The 22,553-nt window shown below is 45.9% G+C and overlaps 2 protein-coding genes, 1 non-coding gene and 1 pseudogene across 4 annotated transcripts in view; 1 reads left to right on the top strand and 3 right to left on the bottom strand.

The window, feature by feature from the left end:
- The first annotated feature begins 459 nt into the window (after window positions 1-459).
- Window positions 460-20,936, top strand: CNOT11 (CCR4-NOT transcription complex subunit 11). The gene is made up of 7 exons (XM_060116846.1): window positions 460-1,061; window positions 6,101-6,265; window positions 10,333-10,485; window positions 14,774-14,976; window positions 16,156-16,358; window positions 18,613-18,709; window positions 18,836-20,936. Exons 1-7 carry the CDS (start codon window positions 542-544, stop codon window positions 19,031-19,033), a joined length of 1,539 nt encoding a protein of 512 aa, XP_059972829.1. The 5' UTR covers window positions 460-541; the 3' UTR covers window positions 19,034-20,936.
- LOC132502099 (frataxin, mitochondrial-like) lies at window positions 2,954-3,583 on the bottom strand (annotated as a pseudogene).
- RNF149 (ring finger protein 149) overlaps window positions 20,422-22,553 on the bottom strand; it is a 28,819-nt gene continuing 26,687 nt past the window's right edge. Inside the window, exon 8 of one of the 2 annotated variants that reach the window (XM_060116847.1) lies at window positions 20,422-21,044. The gene's annotated coding sequence lies outside the window, so the exon portion shown is untranslated. The remainder of the gene's footprint in view (window positions 21,045-22,553) is intronic. The other variant, XM_060116848.1, reaches the window with a different exon arrangement.
- On the bottom strand, window positions 22,379-22,492 carry LOC132502274 (small nucleolar RNA SNORD89). Its single transcript, XR_009534466.1, has one exon. It is a non-coding gene; the product is annotated as a small nucleolar RNA SNORD89 (small nucleolar RNA).

The following is a 22,553-nucleotide window of genomic DNA, read 5'->3' as shown; positions in this document are numbered from 1 at the left end:
AGCGCAGGCTCAGTAGTTGTGGCGCGTGGGCTTAGCTGCTCTACAGCATGAGGTATCTTCCCGGACCAGGGCTCGAACCCATGTCCCCCTGCCTTGGCAGGCAGATTCCTAACTACTGTGCCACCAGGGAAGCCCCCAACTTTTCAGATTATAAGATGCATTTTTCCAGACAATAACGTCACCCAAATTTCTAGGGGCCTTCTATGCCTGGTACCACCCTCGGGGCGCCTCTGGGAGCGGACATTGCTCGCCCATGCGCAGACTGCACCACAGCATTGGGCTGTGGCACCGCGAGACTTCCGCAGCTCCCCCACTTCCGGCTTTTCGCTCCGCCCACTCGGCGTCTCGGGATCCTCTCCCTGGCCCGGCTCCAGCAGCCTCGCTCTGGGTCCGCGCCACCCTCTCCTCTGCGGGCGGTTGGCTTCCCAGCGGGTTTTGTTTGCGACGCTGTCGTGCCACAGCGCGCTTTACGGCCGCGGGGACGGAGCGAGCCGGTGCCAGGGCCCCTCCGGCCCGGAAACAGGACAGGCGGGCGAGGTTGATGCCCGGCGGGGGGGCGAGCGCGGCGTGTGGCCGTCTTCTTACCGCCGCGGAGCAAAGGGGGCCCCGGGAAGCGGTGGGGTCGGTGTCTAGGAGCGGGCCAGGAGGCTCCGGCTCCGGCGGCGGCAGAGGCGGAGCGGGTGGCCCCGGGCCGGGTTGTGGAGGCCCGGGGGGCCCTGCGTGCAGGATGAGCCTGACCCCGAAGGAGCTTTCAAGCCTGCTGAGCATCATCTCGGAGGAGGCGGGCGGCGGCAGCACCTTCGAGGGCCTGTCCACCGCCTTCCACCACTACTTCAGCAAGGCCGACCACTTCCGCCTGGGCTCGGTGCTCGTCATGCTGCTGCAGCAGCCGGACCTGCTGCCCAGCGCGGCGCAGCGCCTCACGGCGCTCTACCTGCTCTGGGAGATGTACCGCACCGAGCCGCTCGCCGCCAACCCCTTCGCCGCCAGCTTCGCGCACCTGCTCAACCCCGCGCCGCCCGCCCGCGGCGGCCAGGAGCCCGACCGGCCGCCGCTCTCAGGTAAGCCCGGGTTCTCCCGCCGGGAGCCCGGTGTGCGGCGCGTAGGGTGAGATCCGGCAGCTGTTGGGCCTTCACCCACACGTGAAATGGATTGTGTCCTTTTGAAATCCTCTCCGCACCCCCTCCACCGAGTAGGGACAAGTGGCAGCTTCACGGCACCGAAAATTACTCCCAACAGTACGGGCCGTGAAACCGTGCCGCTTAGTGTTGGGCTTGACGCAGTGATGCAGTTCGTGCTCGTCAGGCGCGTCTGAGGTGTGTGCAGTTGTAAGTAATGACACACAGGATCTGCCCTCCTACCCCCCGGCTTTAAGTCTCAGGAGTCACCGAGAAGTCGTTCAGAACCCGAGTACGTTGTTGAGCGGAAATGCACATTCCGCAGCGTTTCAGGACTTTACAGCCGCGTTCTTGCTGTTAGGTGTCCTTGGTTAACGCGATGGGGGCAGAGGATAGAAAGTAGTCTCAATTCACGGCCTAGACTAGAAAACGCAAGACTACTGCACATTATGTAAAGTGCATGCTCGTGCACCTTTAGTGAGATCACTGGGTTGGATGCGAGGCCGCTTTTGCTATTTTTGTTTGGCTTATAAACAGAAATTTATTTCTCATCGTTCTGGAGGCTGGGAAGTCCAAGGTCAAGGCCCCAGCAGACTGGGTGTCTGGTGAAGGCCTGCTTCCTGGTGTCCTCACATGGTGAAAGCGATGAGGGAGCTCTCTGGGGTCTCTCTTCTCAGGGCACTAATCGCATTTATGAGGGCTGTGATTGGGGGTTAGGATCAACACCTTAGCATTCAGCCTACAGCCCAGGCTTAGCACAGTAATGGCACAATAAAGGATGATTATTTGAACCTGAATTCAACTGATTCAAGTAGAGCAAAACCCAAAACCATATACTTACTCTATAGTTTAAAAAAAAAAAACAGTTCACTGTCATCTCCTCTACTAGAGGGAATTAAAGCTGGCCTGATAAGTTGCCTGACGGGACCACTAAATGTCTAAATTGGAAATCGACTATATTCTATCCAGTTTAACCCTCTCTGTTAACACGGGAAAACAGAGGTCCAGGGAGTTCGCGAAACTTGCCCAAAGACGGACAACTACTTTTGGGCTGGGCCAAGTGTAAGACCGGGGTTCCTTTCATTAACACCAGCATCTTTTCATTTATGTGGCCTTTCACAGTTTACCAAGCACATCTCAGCTCCATGACCTCATTTATTGTACTGTATCCATGAGCGTACAGAGGGGGCTTTTGGGAGATTTTTTGCATCCACATGTAAATGTGTGTGTACATATATATGCACATACGGGAGACACGGCACCACATCTCCCTGTGTCACCCCATGCGGGCCACACCCTGGCAGTCACAAAGCACAAAGAGAAAATGGTCTTCGGTTTGAGAATTCCTGAGTTCCCACTGATGCTTCAATACTAAAGGGCATAGAAGTGTTTACACTTTCAAGAGGAGTAGGAACGTTTTAGGCTGCCCTTTAATGAGTCTTATTTTGAGACAGGATGGCAAGTTTGGCCAACTGCTGCTCTTCATGCAGTTTTTGTAGTAAGTCTTTCAAAGAATGAATGGTGAAGCCAATTCATTTCTCCTCCTGGAATTTGTCCTTCTTCTTTTTCTTTGTTGTGAGGTTATATGTTAAAGGTACGGGCATACAGACATTACAAAAGATAAGGGCTGTCACGTGAGGGAGGAAGTCAGACAATAAATCCAAAGAAACATGTGGAAATTAAAAATCTGAACTCACGGGCAGGGCGGGAGGCGACACGGTCTTTTCACAGAGCCGTTACACATAATGCAACTGTCCTCAAAAGCAGGAATGAAAAAACTAGCCATTCAGCTTCAGAGCAAAGCTGGGGTCTTGGCTTTAGAGCTTTTTATGTCTTTAGCATTCGGTTGGGCAGCAAGTGCCTTTTCCAGAGTAGGCCAGAGAAGATAAGTCCAGTTTGTTTTTTAAGGCTTGAGTCAGCTCTGTGGCCAGCAGCTCGTGGAGGGACACACCGTCGTGGAGTACACCCCGTTTCTCCCAGTCCAGTTGTAATGCTTGGGGCCACTGGATGGTGAAGATAACCAGATTTGCTTGTTTGGGGTCTGCTTGTTGATCACATACGTTCCTTGATCTCCACCCAGTTTAATTGTTAAAACACCATTCCCAAAGGAGACATCATAGTCTTCAAGTGTGTAAGGTTTGTCTGCAAGGTCTTCAGAAAACTCTGCTAAGGAATCCAGCGTCTCCTCGGCCAGTTTTTCGTACGTGATATCGTCCAGAAGGCCAGCGTCACCCAGAGTTCCCATTGTCCTCAGATTCATCAGGCAGACGCTCTGCTTTTTGACATTCAGGATCTAGTTGAGGCAACAGAGGCTCAGACTGGGCTGGCCGCCTGTGCAGGCCCTGGCAGCTGTAGAGCAGGGCGTCCTTCGTTGGCCTTGGGGCCCCGGCGTGGGCCTGGACATAGCCCGGGGACGCCGAGCCGGGCAGGAGGCTGGCAGCTGTGTGGTGCTCCAGCATCCACATCTGTTTGTTTCTTAAACTCAAGAGATGGTTTATGAGACTTGATTTTGGGAGAAGACCTGAAGCCAGGAGAGGAGAAGGGCACAGAGGAGATGGTGATGAGTGATAAGGGTACCTGGAAGACTTGGAGGAGGACAGCGGTAGTGGGCGGAGCAGCTAGTGACCAGGGGGAAACAGTTTGATCTTACAGTCCTTAAGCAGTGAGGAAACAGGCGAGTGACCCCTTTAGGTAGGGACTGCTATTCAGGGAGCCAGAAGGTAAAGGCAGCGGATTTTGAGGTAAGGCCAGAGAATTTTTCCTTGCAGGAGAGGGCGTCTGCATTTAAGCTAGTCATTGCTCCTGCTGGCAACTCCTCTGCATCTAAAGCATCTTCTCGTTGATTTCCTGCACTGTCCTTACCTAAGAGGGGCAACCTGTGCATCCCATGAGATGTCTTTAGGGTACAGGTACTGAACCTGATTTTCAGGAAGTTTGAGAATGCTGAGAAAGTTGCTGCAACGTGTGTGTGTGGGGGAACGGTCAGACCCGCCACCGAGATGGATGGGGCAGTGTGGGATTTGGGTCTGAGAGCCCTTTGGATTCTGTAGGATGGGTTAGGCAAAGGAACCATAACTTATATGATGTCATTCTTTTTTTTTTTTTTTTTTTTTTTTTTGCGGTATGCGGGCCTCTCACTGCTGTGGCCTCTCCCGTTGCGGAGCACAGGCTCCGGACCCGCAGGCTCAGCGGCCATGGCTTACGGGCCCAGCCGCTCCGCGGCATGTGGGATCCTCCCGGACCGGGGCACGAACCCGTGTCCCCTGCATCGACAGGCGGACTCTCAACCACTGTGCCACCAGGGAAGCCCTATGATGTCATTCTTGAATGCAATGAGTTTAAACCTAGATGTAGGCCATAGACTGCATTGTAAACAGATTTGCCAGGGAAATCCACGGATTGGTTATTTTGCCTCTCTCTGCCTCAGTTTCCGTGTCTGAAAATTGCAGATAATAAATTACGAGAAATAAAAGTATTTACAATAAGCTTTACACATTTCTATTGTTACTAGGTAGGGGTGGTGCTTAAATATACAACAGAGGGAATGTCAAGGTCAAGGCTTATCATACTGTGCGTCAAGGGGAGCATCTAATGGGTATATGTTTTGAAAGTTTTTCAGACGATTCTGCTGCAGAGCCAACGTTGAGAATGTATCTGGAAGGAAGTAGGATGGCTTCCTTGCCCTCAGGAAGCTTGCAGTCTGGTTGAAGAGACATAAACGTGATTGTAACCCAGTGTGGTTAAGGGCCGTACTAGATGTCGCATGCACAGCACCTCGTAGCACAGGAGCTACAGCCGTATAGCTGGAGAAACTTTCAGAGGGGGTGATGTTTTTGCGGGATATTGATTAGAGATGGTGGGGAGAGAAGGGTGTGGCCCTGTCACGTATTCTTAAAGAGCTGCACGTATTGGATGTTTTGAAATCAGGAATCAGAGGTGAGAGATTTTGTGCAACGGGAGTATAGAACACGTGGATTGGAGGGGGGTCAGGAGATGGGATTAGGAGAGTGGGTCAGGACCACGTTAGAAAGGTCTTATGAATGGTGCAGGAGTTTGGGTTTAATTCTGTGTAAACAGAATTAAAAATCTGTGAGCAGATTTGTACCTAGAAATATAACTCAGTGGTAAGTGGGCGTGTGGACTGTGGGTGGTGAGTGGGTAGGAGTCCAAGCTGGGAGCTGGAACAGGGGTCTGGCCATGGTGCTGCGGTAGGATGGACGCCGCCGGGTAAGCAGGTGGCTCTGGGATGAAAGGGAAGCATCAGTGTCCAGCACTCAGGTGTGTGAAGTGTATTTGCGGAGCTAGTGATTGCTTCCTTGTCTCTTTAACTTTTACACAGTTGCTGGTAGCAGTAGAGAAGAAAAGCATTTCTGAGCACTGTAGTTTGTTTTACTTGTTTTTGCCTGCATATGTAAGCCTTTGCAGGAATTGAAGCATGTTAGAAAACAAAGTTGGTTGTTTTGTTTTGTTTTGTTTTGGCCGCGCCGTGCGGCTTGCGGGATCTTAGTCCCCCTACCACCAGGGATCAAACCCGGGCCCCGGCAGTGAGAGCGCCGAGTCCTAACCACTGGACTGCCAGAGAATCCCCCAAATCAAAGTTCTTAATAGTTACAAAAGCCTTAAGTTTCATTGCCACAAATCATAGAATTTCAGTTGACATACAGTTAATCTAGAGATTATTTGAAGTATAAGGGAGGATGTGTGTAGGGTACATGCAAATACTACACCATTTTATATAAGGGACCCAAGCATCCTTGGATTTTAGTATTCCCAGGGTGTCCTGGAACCAGTCCTCCTCAGGGACACTATTTAATTACATTTTGATGAGTGTATCTATTTGGTTAAATGAATCTTCAATTGTAAGTTTGTCTTTAAAGGTACATGAGTTGAGGTGACAAGTAGCAAATGCTAATTTTACCAGACTCAAGATAATTTTTAAAAATAACCGTTAGAGAAACTGTTGTGCGTTTTTTTGTTTACAGGATTTTTACCTCCTATAACTCCACCAGAAAAGTTTTTTCTTTCCCAGCTGATGCTGGCACCTCCACGGGAACTCTTCAAAAAGACACCGCGACAGATTGCCTTGATGGACGTCGGAAACATGGGCCAGGCTGTGGACATTAGCGGGCTTCAGCTAGCCCTGGCTGGTAAGGAGGCATCCCGCTCAGGCATCTTTGTGTGCTGGCATTAGGCTGTTTTCTTGAGGTACTCCATTTACATGAAGGTCTTTGTAACTGTACTAAAAAGTTAGTATTTTCTGTGAAAAACATAGCTTCAGTACTGGATCCTTGCTATTATGGGATATAAATTTCATTTTGAGTTTTCACTTGAATTGATTGCTTTTCCAGTTTAAGAAGAATGCTGAGTAAAACTTGGTCCGTTTAAAATTTTCCTGATGTCATTTCTACTCAAAGCGATGTACAAATTCAATGCAATTCTTATCAAAATCCCAACAATGTGTTTTGCAGAAATAGAAAATTCATATGGAATCTCAAGGGACCCAGAATAGCTGAAACAGTGTCATCTCGGCACCTTTATCGAAAATCGTTTGATTTTATATTTATATATATATATATATATATATATATATATATGGGAAGGTTTATTTCTGGGCTCTCTATTCTATGTCATTGGTCTATTTGTCTTTTGTTTTTCATATTTATTTATTTATTTATTTATTTGGCTGCGTTGGGTCTTTGTTGCTGCACGCGGGCTGTCTCTGGTTGCGGCCAGTGGGGGCTACTTTTCATTGCAGGTGTGTGGGCTTCTCATTGCGGTGGCTTCTCTTCATTGCGGAGCATGGTCTCTAGGCATGCGGGCTTTAGTAGTTGTGGCGTGTGGGCTCATAGTTGTAGCTCGCTGGTTCTAGAGCACAAGCTTAGTAATTGTGGCGCACAGGCTTAGTTGCTCTGCGGCATGTGGGATCTTCCCAGACCAGGGCTCAAACCCGTGTCCCCTGCATTGGCAGGCGGATTCTTTGTGTGTGTGTGTGGTATGCGGGCCTCTCACTGTTGTGGCCTCTCCCGTTGTGGAGCACAGGCTCCGGACGCTCAGTCTCAGCGGCCATGGCTCACGGGCCTAGCCGCTCCGCGGCATGTGGGATCTTCCCAGACCGGGGCACGAACCCGTGTCCCCTGTATCGGCAGGCGGACTCTCAACCACTGCGCCACCAGGGAAGCCCGGTCTATTTGTCCTTATTCTAGTACCACCCTTTTGATTAGGATGGCTTTTTTTTTTCCTTTCATGTAAAAAGGGTTTTATTTGCAGGGGAGCAGGACACTAATCCAAGTCATACAGTAGCTTTTGTGAAACTGAGAGGTGTGAGACCTCCACCCTGTTCTGTTTCAAGATTATTTGGGCACCTTCTGTTACACGTGTAAGCAAATGAATGGGTGGTCTTGAAGCAAACTTGTGTTGTGATAGAAAATAACGAGACCTTGAACAGGGTGGTCAGGGAGAGCCTCTCCATATAAGGATAAAGAAGAGCAGCTTTTGCTAATCTGCTCTAAGCAAAAGTGCAGATGCATGGGTCTCATCACCTGAGAGCAATTCATTAGGGAAATTCTAATCTGTAGCCAGATTTGTGAACCCTTGACCTTGTAAGTAAGTGAGCTGCAGGGTTAATTTGACAGTGCAACATCCTTAGATTTCATGCCCTGTGACATTTGGCATCTTATATAAGGTGACATCTAATCTTCTCTTTCCTTGGGGCATTCTGAATCTTACTTACTTACTTACTTATTTATAAATTTATTTAATTAATTAGTTTATTTATTTATTAAATTTTTGGCTGCATTGTGTCTTCGTTGCTGTGCGCAGGCTTTCTCTAGTTGCAGCGAGCGGGGGCTACTCTTGGTTGCAGTGTGCGGGCTTCTCATTGCATTCGCTTCTCTTGTTGCGGCGAGCGGGGGCTACTCTTGGTTGCGGTGTGTGGGCTTCTCACTGCAGTGGCTTCTCCTATTGCGGAGCACAGGCTCCAGGCACGCAGGCTTCAGTAGTTGTGGCTCGCGGGCTCCTGAGCGCAGGCTTAGCAGTTGTGGCGCACGGGCTTAGTTGCTCTGTGGCACGTGGGATCCACCCAGACAAGGGCTTGAACCCGTGTCCCCCGCATTGGCATGCGGATTCCCAACCACTGCGCCACCAAGGAAGCCCTGAACCTTATTATTATTTTTTTTAAGTATTTTGTTATTTATTTATTTATTTATTTTTGGCTGTGTTGGGTCTTCGTTTCTGTGCAAGGGCTTTCTCTAGTTGTGGCAAGTGGGGGCCACTCTTCATCGCGGTGCGCGGGCCTCTCACTGTCACGGCCTCTCTTGTTGCGGAGCACAGGCTCCAGACACGCATGCTCAGTAATTGTGGCTCACGGGCCCAGGTGCTCCGCGGCATGTGGGATCTTCCCAGACCAGGGCTCGAACCCGTGTCCCCTGCATTGGCAGGCCGATTCTCAACCGCTGTGCCAACAGGGAAGCCCTGAACCTTATTATTATTTTTTTTTTTGCGGTTTGTGGACCTCTCACTGTTGTGGCCTCTCCCGTTGCGGAGCACAGGCTCCGGACGCACAGGCCCTGCGGCCATGGCTCACGGGCCCAGCCGCTCCGCGGCATGTGGGATCTTCCCAGACCGGGGCACGAACCCGTCTCCCCTGCATCGGCAGGCGGACTCTCAACCACTGCGCCACCAGGGAAGCCCTGAACCTTATTTTTAAACTACTAAATATTAACAATGTAACAATGGTTATTTTCTGAAACTAAGAGAACTCTTTTTCAGACTTTTAATATTGAAGGTACACAAAAGTACTTGTTAGCTACTAGTGCCAGATGCAATGTATTAACAGAAATAAAATAATTATTTTCTTAACCAAAGACAGTATGAAAACTGGTGCCAAGATGATGGGCAATTTTAGTCACCTTACCTTTAGATCTGACGTATATTCTGAGATTTCTAGCTTTGTATTCAATAATGTAAGAATCAGATCTAATTTCCTTTTCAACTTGTGATGACTTGAATTAGCCCATGAGAAAGTTTTAAAGTACATCAAGCTCAGGGACTTCCCTGGTGGTGCAGTGGTTAAGAATCTGCCTGCCAGTGCAGGGGAGACAGGTTCAAGCCCTGGTCTGGGAAGATTCCACATGCCGCAGAGCAACTAAGCCCGTGCGCCACAACTACTAAACCCACGCTTCACAACTCCTGAAGCCCATGTGCCTAGAGCCCATGCTCCACAACAAGAGAAGCCACCACAATGAGATGCCCGCACACTGCAATGAAGAGTAGCCCCCGCTTGCTGCAACTAGGGAAAACCTGGGCACAGCAACGAAGACCCAACACAGCCAAAAATAAATAAATAAATTTATAAAGTACATCAAGCTCAGAAAGGAATATGTGACTAGAGTTAGGATTGAGAGGCTTGGCACAGTGGCTAAGCTGGCTGTCCCCTAGAGCTGTTTGCTGTCCTCTGCCCAGGCTGAAGATGTCTTAATCATTTTCACAAGTGCTTAAGAAAAAAAGGGAAGTACACCTATCTTCTCTGGAGCTAGCCACACAGATCATCTGTACGGAGGCTGGCCTAAAATTCAGATGTCTTTACAGTGGGATCCAGGGACCAAAGGTGTACTTACGGATGATGCAGTTGCATTTTCCTAACTTTAAGAAAACAAGCAGACAAGTTAAACATCAGTAACCACAAGGGGCAGTTATAACTACAGTGTGTGTGCAATAGTATCTTGTTTTAACAGATTTTCCCCTGGTTCCTAATTGGATTGAATATCTTTTCAGATGTTTAATTTATTTGTTTTTATTTTTGGCTGTGTTGGGTTTTCGTTGCTGCACATTGGCTTTCTCTAGTTGCATCGAGCGGGGGCTTCTCTTGTTGCAGAGCACAGGCTATAGAGCACAGGCTCAGTAGTTATGGCACACGGGCTTAGTTGCTTCGTGGAATGTGGGATCTTCCTGGGCCAGGGATCGAACCATGTCCCCTGCATTGACAGGCAGATTCGTAACCACTGTGCCACCAGGGAAGCCTCAAGCTTTTTAAAAATAAAACACTTGTTGAAGTCATTAGCCCATTTTTTCCTATTTTTAAAAAATTGATAATATATCCTCAATCTGGCCCTTTGTTTATGTGTTGTAGATAACTTTCTCCATTTAGTAGCTTCTCTTTTCACTCTCCTTGTGGTGCCCTCAATTTTGAAATGTTTCCTATTTTAATCTATTTCAGAACGCCAGTCTGAATTGCCAACTCAAAGTAAGGCCAGCTTCCCTAGCATTCTCAGTGACCCAGACCCGGATTCTTCTAATTCTGGATTTGACAGCTCCGTTGCCTCTCAGATCACGGAAGCTTTAGTCAGTGGACCAAAGCCACCTATTGAAAGTAGGTATATCTAATTTGATGTTCTTGGTTTTATGTTATCAGCGTCCCCCTGAGACTTTCTGGTTTTCTGAAACATCATGTTGTTTTTGTTGATACTTCGTGAATTTTTAAAAATTTATTTTATTGAAGTACAGTTGATTTACAATGTTGTGTTAATTTCTGCTGTACAGCAGAGTGATTCAGTTATACGTGTATATATATATATATATGTACATTCTTTTTCATATTCTTTTCCATTGTGGTTTTTCACAGGATATTAAATATAGTTCCCTGTGCTTTACAGTAGGACCTTGTGGTTTATCCATTCTCTATATAATAGTTTGCATCTGCTAATCCCAAACTCCCAATCCATCCCTCCCCAATCCCCTCTTCCCCTTGGCAACCACAAGTCTGTTCTCTGTGTCTGTGAGTCTGTTTCTGTTTCATAGATAAGTTCATTTGTGTCACATTTTAGACTCCACATATAAGTGATATGATATTTGTCTTTCTCTGACTTCATATAGTATAATAATCTCTAGGTGCATCCATATTGCTGCAAATGTCATTATTTCATTCTTTTTTATGGCTTAGTAATATTCCATTGTATAAATATACCACATCTTCTTTATTGTTTCATCTGGCGATGGACATTTACGTTGTTTCCATGTCTTGCCTATTGTGAATAGTGCTGCTGTGAACATAGGGGTGCATGTATCTTACAGTTTTGTCTGGATATATGCACAGGAGTGGGATTGGTGGATCAGACGGTAACTCTGGAACCTCCATACTGTTTTCTATAGTGGCTGCACCAATTTACATTCCCGTCCATAATGTAGGAGGGCTCTCTTTTCTCCACACCCTCTCCAGCATGTTATTTGTACTTTTTTGTTTGTTTGTTTGTTTTTTGTGGTATGCGGGCCTCTCACTGTTGTGGCCTCTCCCGTTGTGGAGCACAGGCTCCGGACGTGCAGGCTCAGTGGCCATGGCTCACGGGCCTAGCCGCTCCACGGCATGTGGGATCCTCCCGGACTGGGGCACGAACCTGTGTCCCCTGCATCAGCAGGCAGACTCTCAACCACTGTGCCACCAGGGAAGCCCTGTTGATTTTTTTTTTTTTTTTTGCGTTACGCGGGCTTCTCACTGCTGTGGTCTCTCCCGTTGCGGAGCACAGGCTCCGGATGCGCAGGCTCAGCGGCCATGGCGCACGGACCCAGCCGCTCTGCGGCATGTGGGATCTTCCCAGACCAGGGCACGAACCCGCGTCCCCTGCATCTGCAGGCGGACTCTCAACCACTGCGCCACCAGGGAAGCCCCCTGTTGATTTTTTAATGATGGCCATTCTGACCGGTGTGAGGTGGTACCTCATTGAAGTTTTAATTTGATTTGTATTTCTCTAATAATTAGCAATGCTGAGCATCTTTTCATGTGCCTGTTGGTGATCTGTATGTCTTCTTTGAAGAAATGTCTCTTTAGGTCTGCTCATTTTTTGATTGGGTTATTTGTTTTTTTTCTGTTGTTGAGTTGTATGAGCTGTTTGTATATTTTCGAAATTAAACCCTTGTTGGTCGTACCATTTGCACATGTTTTCTCCCAGTCTGTAGGTTGTCTTTTCATTTTGTTTATGGTTTCCTTTGCTGTATAAAAGCTTGTAAGTTTGATTAGGTCCTATTTGTTTACTTTTGCTTTTATTTCTATTGCCTGGGAGACTGACCTAAGAAAACATTGGTAGGATTTATGTCAGAGAATGTTAAACATGAATTTAGTGAGAAACTTCCTAGTATAGTGTCTGGAACATAGTAGAGATGCTCAATAAAAGTTAGTTTCTTGGGCTTCCCTGGTGGCGCAGTGGTTAAGAATCCGCCTGCCAGTGCAGGGGACACAGGTTCAAGCCCTGGTCTGGGAAGATCCCACGTGCCGCGGAGCAACTAAGCCCATGCGCCACAACTACTGAACCTGCACTCTAGAGCCCACAAGTCACAACTACTGAGCCTGCGCACCTAGAGCCTGTGCTCCATAACAAGAGAAGCCACTGCAATAAGAAGCCCGCGCACCACAACGAAGAGTAGCCTCTGCTCACCGCAACTAGAGAAAGCCTGCACGGCAACAAAGACCCAATGCAGCCAAAAATAAATTAATTTAAAAAACTTTAAAAAGTTAGTTTCTTTTTTAATAAAAATACCAAGTTTTTGGGCCTCCCTGGTGGCGCAAGTGGTTGAGAGTCCGCCTGCCGATGCAGGGGATACGGGTTCGTGCCCCGGTCTGGGAGGATCCCATATGCCGCGGAGCGGCTGGGCCCGTGAGCCATGGCCGCTGAGCCTGCGCGTCCGGAGCCTGTGCTCCGCGACGGGGGAGGCCACAACAGTGAGAGGCCCGCATACCGAAAAAAAAAAAAAAAAAAAAAAAAAAAACCAAGTTTTTGGGAATTCCCTGGTGGTCCAGTGGCTTCCACTGCAGGGGGTGCAGGTTCCATCCCTGGTCAGGGAACTAAGATCCCACATGATGTATGATGCAGCCGAAAAAATCCCAAGTTTTTTTTTATTACACACCTATCATCAGCATACCTAAGGATATAAAGTCTCTGATTTTACTGAAATGAGTTTATTTTTGTAGCTTATTACCTTTTTGTTTCCTACTTCATTAATCTTATCATTCTCCACTGAAGTTTTACTGACCTTATAGCTCTTAATTTACTTTAATTCAAAGAAAACTATTGAACTTGAAATAATAGAGCAGCATTTTTAATTTTTTTTTAATTAGTTTATTTATTTTTGGCTGTGTTGGGTCTTTGTTGCTGCGCGTGGGCTTTCTCTAGTTGCGGCGAGTGGGGGCGACTCTTCGTTGTGGTGCACGCACTTATTGCAGTGGCTTCTCGTTGCAGAGCATGGGCACCAGGCACGTGGCATCAGTTGCTCCACAGCATGTGGGATCTTCCTGGACTAGGGCTTGAACCTGTGTCCCCTGCATTGGCAGGTGATTCTTAACCACTGCGCCACCAGGGAAGTCCTGCATTTTTTGGTTTTATACGATTCTGTGTGGTTTTAATGATGAAAGCATGCTTTCTGCTTAGGGATAAGAACATGTTCTTCAGACTATAGTGTCACCTTGAGTTTAAAACTTACACTGACTTTTAATGCCATTTACAGTAGGTCTTTGGAATAAGTAAGTCTCAGCTAGTCACAGTGTGTGAGAAGGTCCGAGGCACAGTTGGATTGTATTTAATACTTGCTCGGGCACATCTTTGACTTGAATGGGCCACTGGAAAGGTGTGTAAGAAGCAAATCAATCAGATATTAGGTCTGAGTCTAGCTGAACACCAGGCATCCTTACCTCATGGGAGCTTTCTCTTTATCACATAGGTATAACTTCTCGTGAAATGTTTAAAACTTTCTTTTTGTAAATGGGCTGCAGAGATTCATGTGCTAGTTCTGGTGATATATGTGAAGAGATGGTGTAGTTTAAGATAAAGGGATGATTCTTAGCCAGACACAGACATTTTCAGTAATCTAGGGGACCTAGTAATCTCAAATTTGGCCGGGGCTCGGTCCATGAGAGGAGCTAACCATCTTAGACCCTATGTGGGAACCAAAGTGAGGGGTGAAATTTGCTGATAAGTCCCAGACAGCATTTATTTTAGTGGGTTTATAACTTAGGGATCAATCTTGTTTTGTCAAATAGTTGAGGTATTAAATTGAGTCACTTCACTATTCTGTTGTATTTTTACTGTTTTAAGAAAATGATATAGCATTTGTGAATTTAGGGGTTTACGAAAGTCTCCAGATTCACTTGAGAATGTCAATAGTCAACCGTACCTTTCCCCTGCCATTTCATCTCCACATAATTTGCTACTTCAGGGTTATAAGATGCAAAAACAAAACCAGTACACATCATATAGCCTCTGAATAAAATAGTACTGAGAATAGGATGAGTGAGATCAATTAGTGTTTTATTTTTCCCACCCAGACTTACCCATGGAGTAAGTTGTGTCCTTGTGCGATTGAGTGGTGGTCGTGCTTGAACTAGGACTTGTCGGGTGGTGGTAATGTTTTCCTCTCCTCCCGCAAAAGAGATAGATTTGGTTTCTGACATAATAATGTTATGTCAGTGTTTCATTTTCTCGTGTTCTGAATAAAACCCTGCCTTTACGTCGTTTCTGCTTCTGATTTTCAAGTCAGAGTGTTGCTGTGTTGTCCTTAAGAGAGGTGTTGCTGCACTTCCCTGAGCGAGTCTGTGAGGTTTATACAGGCGTGTCGCGGGGTCAGCGGGGTCAGCCGAGTGACAGAAGCAGTCAGACACGCTACTTTGATTACAGGCCATTTCCGGCCGGAGTTTATCCGTCCACCACCTCCGCTCCACGTGTGTGAGGATGAGCTGGCTTGGCTCAATCCAACCGAGCCCGACCACGCGATTCAGTGGGACAAGTCAATGTGTGTGAAGAACAGCACTGGCGTGGAGATCAAGCGAATAATGGCCAAAGCCTTCAAAAGCCCCTTATCTTCTCCTCAACAGACACAGGTATATATTTATTGGAAACATGTTCCTGTATGTAATTCACCAGGTGTTTTCGGTTTTCGTAAAGTGATAAATGACCAGTAACATGATGTTGGCCGCATGAGCCAGCAGTAGGCGGCGTGGACTCTGAGGCTCTGTCCTGCCCTCCCACTCGGCTCACTTCACTCCGCCGGGGCACCAAGTCTGGTGCCTGAAACCCTAGCGACTTCTGTTTGGGACCAGTTTGACTCTGGGGTGTAGGATGGCGCTCACTCCTGCTCTGCGCTGCTGGGCACTTTATGTACACTGTTACTAAGCTGGACAGGACTCCAGGAGGGTAAGCGGAATCATTAACATTTAACCAGGAAGGTAAACTAGCAGCCATCACACAGCTGGTTAACGGTGGATTCAAAATAGCGCCCCCGCACCCAACGTGACACTTCCCTCGGGGGAAAGGCCGGACAGGCCGGACACCGTGGGCGGTTCTGGTTGGTGAACTTTATTCTTCAGTTAGCACACTTTCACATTAGAACCTGCCAGGAGATACATCTCCAACGTAGTTCATTTTGCTTACCAGGCCATCATGAAACAGTACATGTGTATATACAAGGAGACAGGGGAAGGAGCACAGAACATTTAGAAGAATGTTCCAATTTGGTAGAAGAAATTGTCTTTGAGGACACCTATTTGAGAGCGAGTGTGCAGTGTGCCGGCAGACAGACCCTCCCCCCTCCCCCTCTCAGGCATCTGTTCCCCTGGGCGCTGGGTGGGGCTTTGGTTCCTGATGTTCCCTGGTGATCTCTGTGGTCTGTGCTTTTCAGGAGTACTAGTCGGTAAGATTATTTTTAACAAATGACAGGGAAAAACCTACAAAGGACTTAAGGATGATATTGTTAAAATCCAGACAATATTGTATCCAAACAATACTGATTCTGGCTTAATGCCCAGGATGCATTAGTGTCGTTTGTAAACTGTTGTGAAGGTGCCTGATTTTAATATCTGACAATTCAAATGTAAATTTTAAAATATCAAAGAATGATGATCATGGATTTGAAGGAAGACATTTATAAAGTTGGTTCAGCGCAGATACTATAACTTTTCTTTATAAAATACTTGTTTTTTTGTATGCATGCAGGAAAGAGAATTTCTGATTTGATTCAGGAACCTCTCTTTTTCTCTTTCTAAAAATTTGATTATATTTAGCTCCTTGGAGAGTTGGAAAAGGACCCCAAACTCGTTTATCATATTGGCCTCACTCCAGCCAAGCTTCCTGACCTAGTGGAAAACAACCCTCTGGTCGCTATAGAAATGTTGCTGAAGTTAATGCAGTCAAGCCAGATCACTGAGTATTTTTCGGTTCTGGTCAATATGGACATGTCATTACATTCAATGGAAGTTGTAAACCGGTAAGTTTCTATACGCGATCAAATGCGGACAGGGGTGTGTAATGTAGATCCGGATTAAATGACTAGAAGGGAAAAACCAGCAACAATTTTTTTTTCCCTGATACTGTTAGTCTGAGAAAACCCATTAAATCAATAATCTGAGCCTTAGTGACTGCATGTGAATTTAGCACCCACTAGCAAGAACTTGGAGAGTATTTCAAGTATTTAGCACTAGTAGCAGCATCAGTGAAACTTAATTGCTAAAATTTATTTCCTGCATATGGTTGTATATTCTTTACACAAATTACAGATACTACATTATTTCTCGTTAGTGACTAACAGCTGTATCAGTATGGGTCTAGGAGCTGAGAAAATTCTGGGAATGCCTTCCTAGAATTCGTTGTGTGCACTGTTCTCTGAACCTTCCTTTGATTTGGCCTCCTTGCTCCGTTGTCATCAACTGTCCGGGAAACAATACATTCCCTTCTCAATGTGCTCTGAATGGTGGTTTCTCACTTTGTTATTTTGCTTACAAATATGTTTTAGGTAAGTTACAAATTCCATAGGCTTGGGGGGTTAGCTTGGGAGCCTACTGTTGATTAAGCTGTCTGTGGATAGTGTAGCCATATGTGCAGGCTTGCCTGATGTGGTCCCAGTTTAGGCTTCTCATCCTCAGCTCCCCTCCATGTGGCGTCCTGTTCTGGGGGCTAAATTGTATAGTTTTTCTGCTTATGGGGAGGTCCATTCTGAGTGCTAGGCAACTGCACTTCAATTAGAGCACATCTTTTGAACACTCACTCATTTGTAAGTTGGGGATTAATTGTTTTTTTAACCTACTTAAAGCTGTACTAAAGAATATGTCCTGGTGGGCCTCCCTGGTGGCGCAAGTGGTTGAGAGTCCGCCTGCCGATGCAGGGGATACGGGTTCGTGCCCCGGTCTGGGAGGATCCCATATGCTGCAGAGCGGCTGGGCCCGTGAGCCATGGCCGCTGAGCCTGCGCGTCCGGAGCCTGTGCTCCGCAACGGGGGAGGCCACAACAGTGAGAGGCCCGCATACCGCAAAAAAAAAAAAAAAAAAAAAAAAAAAAGAATATGTCCTGGGAATCCCTGGAGGTCCGGTGGTTAGCACTCTGCACTTTCACTGCCAAGGGCCCGGGTTCCATCCCTGGTGGGGGACTAAGATCTTGCAAACCACACGCTGTAGCCAAAAAAAAAAAAAAAAAAAAAAAAACCCCAAACAAAATAAACCACAATGAAGTTAATCAGCTGGTGGGAAAAGCCTGGCTAGAAGCCGAGGGATCCCAAGTGTGTGTGTAGGAGAGCGCAGGTTTGTGGGAGGGAAACACGAGGTATTCACCTTTTACTTTCTGTGCCCGCAAAACCGGCTGGCCGCTTGCTAACCTGCGGCTTCATTTCTGCGCCCTCATCCAGGCCTTTGGCCTTTCCCCGTTGCTGAGACTCACTCCTCCTTGGGGGCTGCCTTCTGCTCAGGGCCTCTGGGCCGACCATGCTCTAAGTGCCCACTTACTGTCTAAACCAGCTGTTAGGCACTTAGGCATGAAATTCCTATTTCGCCCTCCCCCCCCACCCCTTAAACATTTCACAGAATCCTTTGGAAAATACCAGCCACCCCTTGAAGACTCTAGACGAAGGTGCCTTTTGCTACCTTCCAGCCAGGTCTTTCCCACCGAGCTGGTCCCTGATTCCACAATTCGTTCAGATTATCTACTTAGTTGGAAGGAACGCCACTTCTCTCCTTGGGTTTCGATTTAAGTCGTTTGCCCTGTTGTTGACTTTTCCCGAGTCTTTCACTTACATCACTCTTTGTGCAAACGCCACATGTTAGCACTTAGTTATACATTGTGCTGTTCAGTTACTACCACGCCTTTCTTCACATGCGTTCCTCGCGTAGCACATGGGTGTAATCAGGTTAGTAAGCGTTACTTACGTGGACAGACTAACTGCCCGGGTTGTTAAGAGCTTGGATGATAACTATGAATTCTGATTCAGCCAAGAGCACACAGGGACATGCTGCTCAATGCATATTGCATGTGTAATGCTAAGTGCAGACCTAAGAAAAGGAAGTGTCACTTATGGCGGGGGGTGGGGGGGCTCCGAGGTTTACTTGCATAAACTTACTTAAAACAGTTAACTGGATCATATATCAGAATTTTTCATTAAATTACCAAAGGAAATTTTATATTTTATGGTGAATGGTGTTTTAAAATGTTATTGGCAAATAAAATTAACAGCCCTTTCTAACTTTATGAAACAGACTAACTACAGCTGTTGATCTACCTCCTGAATTTATTCATCTTTATATATCAAATTGCATTTCTACCTGTGAACAAATTAAGGATAAATATATGCAGGTAAGTAACAGAAATTTTTGTGTATATATATATATATATATATATATATATATATATATATATATATTTGTAAATTTTTTTTATAAATACCTGCCCAGAAAACACACAGTAAAATTTCTTTTTCAGAATCGTCTGGTGCGTCTCGTGTGTGTCTTTCTCCAGTCCTTGATCCGAAACAAAATCATCAACGTGCAGGACTTGTTTATAGAAGTGCAGGCCTTCTGTATTGAGTTCAGCAGGATACGAGAAGCTGCAGGCCTCTTCCGGTTGTTGAAGACCTTGGACACTGGGGAGACACCTTCTGAGACCAAGATGTCCAAGTGATACCTCGTCGGGACCACCTGTTCATCGTTCAGCTATGCTGTGCTTTTCATTTTTAAAACTGTTCAGACCTTGAGTGATTGCTTGGCTTAATGCGTATAAACACCACTTTATCCACTTAAAGCAAAGTTTTGCTTTCCTGGATGACTTTTTCTTTTAGATGAATTTTTGGTAAGAACTTGGACGAATGTGTCTTGTAGGTGTCTTGCTGATGATTATCCACTGGGGACATCATCCCAAACGAAGTCACTGCACAAAGTCGATGAGGTCTTTAGCACTGAAGAGCAAGGTGCCTGTTTTTGCTTAAGATGTAAGTCACGGGCTTCAGATAAGTCACGGGCTTCAGATAAGGCAAGAATACCGTTTTCCTGAGGTTCCAACGTTGCAAGTTTCTAGTGAGAGTAAACTGAAGACACTCTTAAGAACCTGCCTTACTGCCCCTGAGGTCTTGAATCATCATCACGTGACGGTATTCTGACCCTTGAACTTCTCACTGGGTGCAGTGTGAGCCTCGGACACCCGTGTACCTTATCCTTTCTTGTCATGGGGACCTAAGAGACAACAGCGGGCTGCCTACAGACGTGGGAATTCTTAGAAACCTATTTTCCGAGACTGTAACAGCTGGTAGTTTTCTGGGCCTTCTCTCCTGTTAACAGTCTAAGAGCGTCGGTACTTGAGGAAGAAGGACGGCACCGGGGGCCGTGCTGCGCGGCTGCTCGCCGAGTGGGCTTTGTGACCTTCCCGTGGCGTCCTGTGGGCTGCTTAACCTCTGATTTAACTCTGGACAGCAGTGCCTTACATTAAAGTTTTCTATGAGCTCATTATTATCTGATGTATTTTTCACTCGAAGACATCATGAAAAACCCCCCATCTGCTGAGGTACTTTCAAAGCATATTCTTCGTAGGAACAGGAATCGCCTTCCAATCCAACCCTTAGCAAAAGTTAAAGGATGCCAAGCCGAGAGGTTTTAAGATGAGTACAAATTCCCACCTTGTAATATTGGCAAAACAGTACTCTTAAATTTATGAGAAATTTTAGCTTAGTTATTATGCAGGGATTTATAAATATATTTGCTTCAAGGAAATAAGGACCCAAACTGGTATAACAGGTGCACCTTCAGACATCTAAATGATGGCAACAGTTGACTTCTCTCAACACCTAATGGCTGGCATCACCGTTTTGCATGTTAGCACTGGGCAAAGAAACAGTTCATTATTCAAATACTCTCTGGAATGGCAAAGTTTCAACCGCGCTTTGCCGCAAGCCTCCCAACCTCAGGCTCCAGGCCCTGCTGATTCCTGGTAAGGCGGAGCCTCCTGGCGGCACGCACGTAGCTCGCCTAACGCGAGTTTTCTCAGTGAGGTACCTCACCAGCGCGCAGGAGCAGCCAGGGTGACAACACTGTGCCTGGGGTCCGTTCCAAACTGAAATCACCAACGAGAAGCACATTTTGGAAACGTGGGACTACATAGAGCACAAAAGGACACCTGCTGACAGTCTGAGCTGAAACTAGAAGACAGCATCCAGCAGCTCAGCACGGTCACTGCCCCCGGGGTGTCCACGAGCCACCGCAGATGTGCTACACACGCCTGATTTGGAGCTGCAAGTGTGCTTCGGTGGGCAGATGTGCAGACGTGGCCTGAGACTAAAGACAGACCACTGCGCATCGTTTCCAGATTACAGTACTGGTGTTTACTTGACAGAGGAAAGGTTTTCAAATTTATTTTAAATAGCTTACAAAGAATAGTAATTATATTTAGAGAACATTTTTTTAAAAATACAAGATACACAGTTACACCACCAGCAAAAAGTTCTTCACTAAACATATTTAAAAGTAGAAGAAAGTTTACCTGAAATAAAAGAAACAATAATCCTGGGATTCAATAAACTGCAGTCAACTTTTAAGTGTCATCAAACGAGTTCATTTTAACTGTCATGTTTTTTAAAAACCACACCTTGAATTCTCTGGACTTTTAGTTCCAATCTGTTGTAGCTTTAATATCTTCAAATTATCTGTTAAAAAGAAGACAGCAAGAAGACCTGTTAAAAAGATGACATCTTAGGGTAGAAAGTTCAAAAAAGTATTTGCAATCCTAAATTTTAACTATTTCAAATACCTCTCTTTAACAGTATTATTTCGTTAAATAACTTTAAGGAAATGGTATCACTCAATTTTTATTCTTATAGAATACAGATACACTTTCATAAATTTTAAGTAGCATGTACTACTGTATTATGCATTTTGTGATGATTCACATTCCCATGGTGAACAGTAGATCACATACCTATTTTAAATGATATTAGGGTGATATCCCTAAAATATTTCAAGGGTTAAAATGGAAAAGTAACACATGGGAAGAACTTTTTACATACTTGTTAAAATTCTTGCACCCTGTACCAAGAGATTTTGCTAATTTCCTTTTTTATCTGGTCTTTTTATGCAATCACTACTGTTCTTATGAGGAAAATCCTTGAGGAAAGGACTTCCATAATCCTGGGATTCAATAACTGTAGTCAGCCCAACAGAAAGTACTAGTGTTCCCAAGTTTCTCTTTAGCCCTTAATACACAAGCCTACAACTCATCAAGAAGAATGGATTGACTTTTCTTGTACTAATTTTAAACAAATGTAGTGCAAATACTTTTTTTGATTTACAACTTATTTTATATTTATACCTTGCTGTTAGAACAAGGGTAGATCTCTAGCTGCATGGCTGATGATGACATTGTAGACGTTTCACTTTCATAACCAGTAATACAAGTACTAGTATTTTTGATGAATGAAATGCTTGTAAGTGTTTTTAAAACTTCAAAAACAAAATTAACTGGGGAAAGCGTAGGTGGCTTTTCTGGTTGGTTGTTGCATCACAGAAGCACAGTGTGTGCCACCCAAGACGAGCTCTGGTTCAGGCCAACGTCCCATGCTCTGTAAATCTCAAAGCAGGGCTTACGGTGAGCCCAAAGAAATGCTTTTGACTAAAACATGTCATTACCTCAGGTTCTAGTTAGTGATGTACGTGTGATGACTTAACCTCAGCCCTCACTGATCACATCAACTTTAATGTGCCCAAAAGGAGACTACAAACTAAGCCATCTTACTGGGGAATCTGGTTACGCTGGGTACTGTGTCCAAGTAAAAACACACCCGGTTCCTGAAGGTCTATTACTGTTGTTATTGTTTTCATGATTCTAGTGGTCTTTGATTCAGCAAGTACATCATAAAGCATGTAGAGAGGTACTTACTGCATGTTCAAGCCCTGAAGTTGCCCCAAGGTTCACTGATTATCTTTTCTTAAAGATATCTGAGCTCGCTGGAAAGGCCTATCTTGGAAATCTTGCCCTGACATTACTGAGGTCAGACCAGAGGTTCGCTTCAGGAGGTTTTGTCACCGTGTGCCCCCAGAGAGCCAACTGCTGAGGGACACACTGCAATTCGGCCTTTTAGTGTCATCATTCCTCAGTAACTACAGGGAGGGAGCAGTCTTTCAGGAAAGGCTCTGCGGATTCAACATCCCTGAAAGGA

Source organism: Mesoplodon densirostris, chromosome 14 (genome assembly GCF_025265405.1).
Source record: "Mesoplodon densirostris isolate mMesDen1 chromosome 14, mMesDen1 primary haplotype, whole genome shotgun sequence".
Taxonomy (NCBI): Eukaryota; Metazoa; Chordata; class Mammalia; order Artiodactyla; family Ziphiidae; genus Mesoplodon; species Mesoplodon densirostris.
The sequence above is the reverse complement of the archived record's forward strand: the minus strand, read 5'-3'. Positions and strand labels throughout refer to the sequence as shown.

Excerpts from the sequence above, each read along its gene's own strand:
- CNOT11 (XM_060116846.1), top strand. The coding sequence starts at position 542 with ATGCCCGGCGGGGGGGCGAGCGCGGCGTGTGGCCGTCTTCTTACCGCC. Across the intron at positions 6,266-10,332 it reads GCTTCAGCTAGCCCTGGCTG|AACGCCAGTCTGAATTGCCA; the intron begins GTAAGGAGGCAT and ends AATCTATTTCAG. Across the intron at positions 16,359-18,612 it reads TCAATGGAAGTTGTAAACCG|ACTAACTACAGCTGTTGATC; the intron begins GTAAGTTTCTAT and ends TTTATGAAACAG.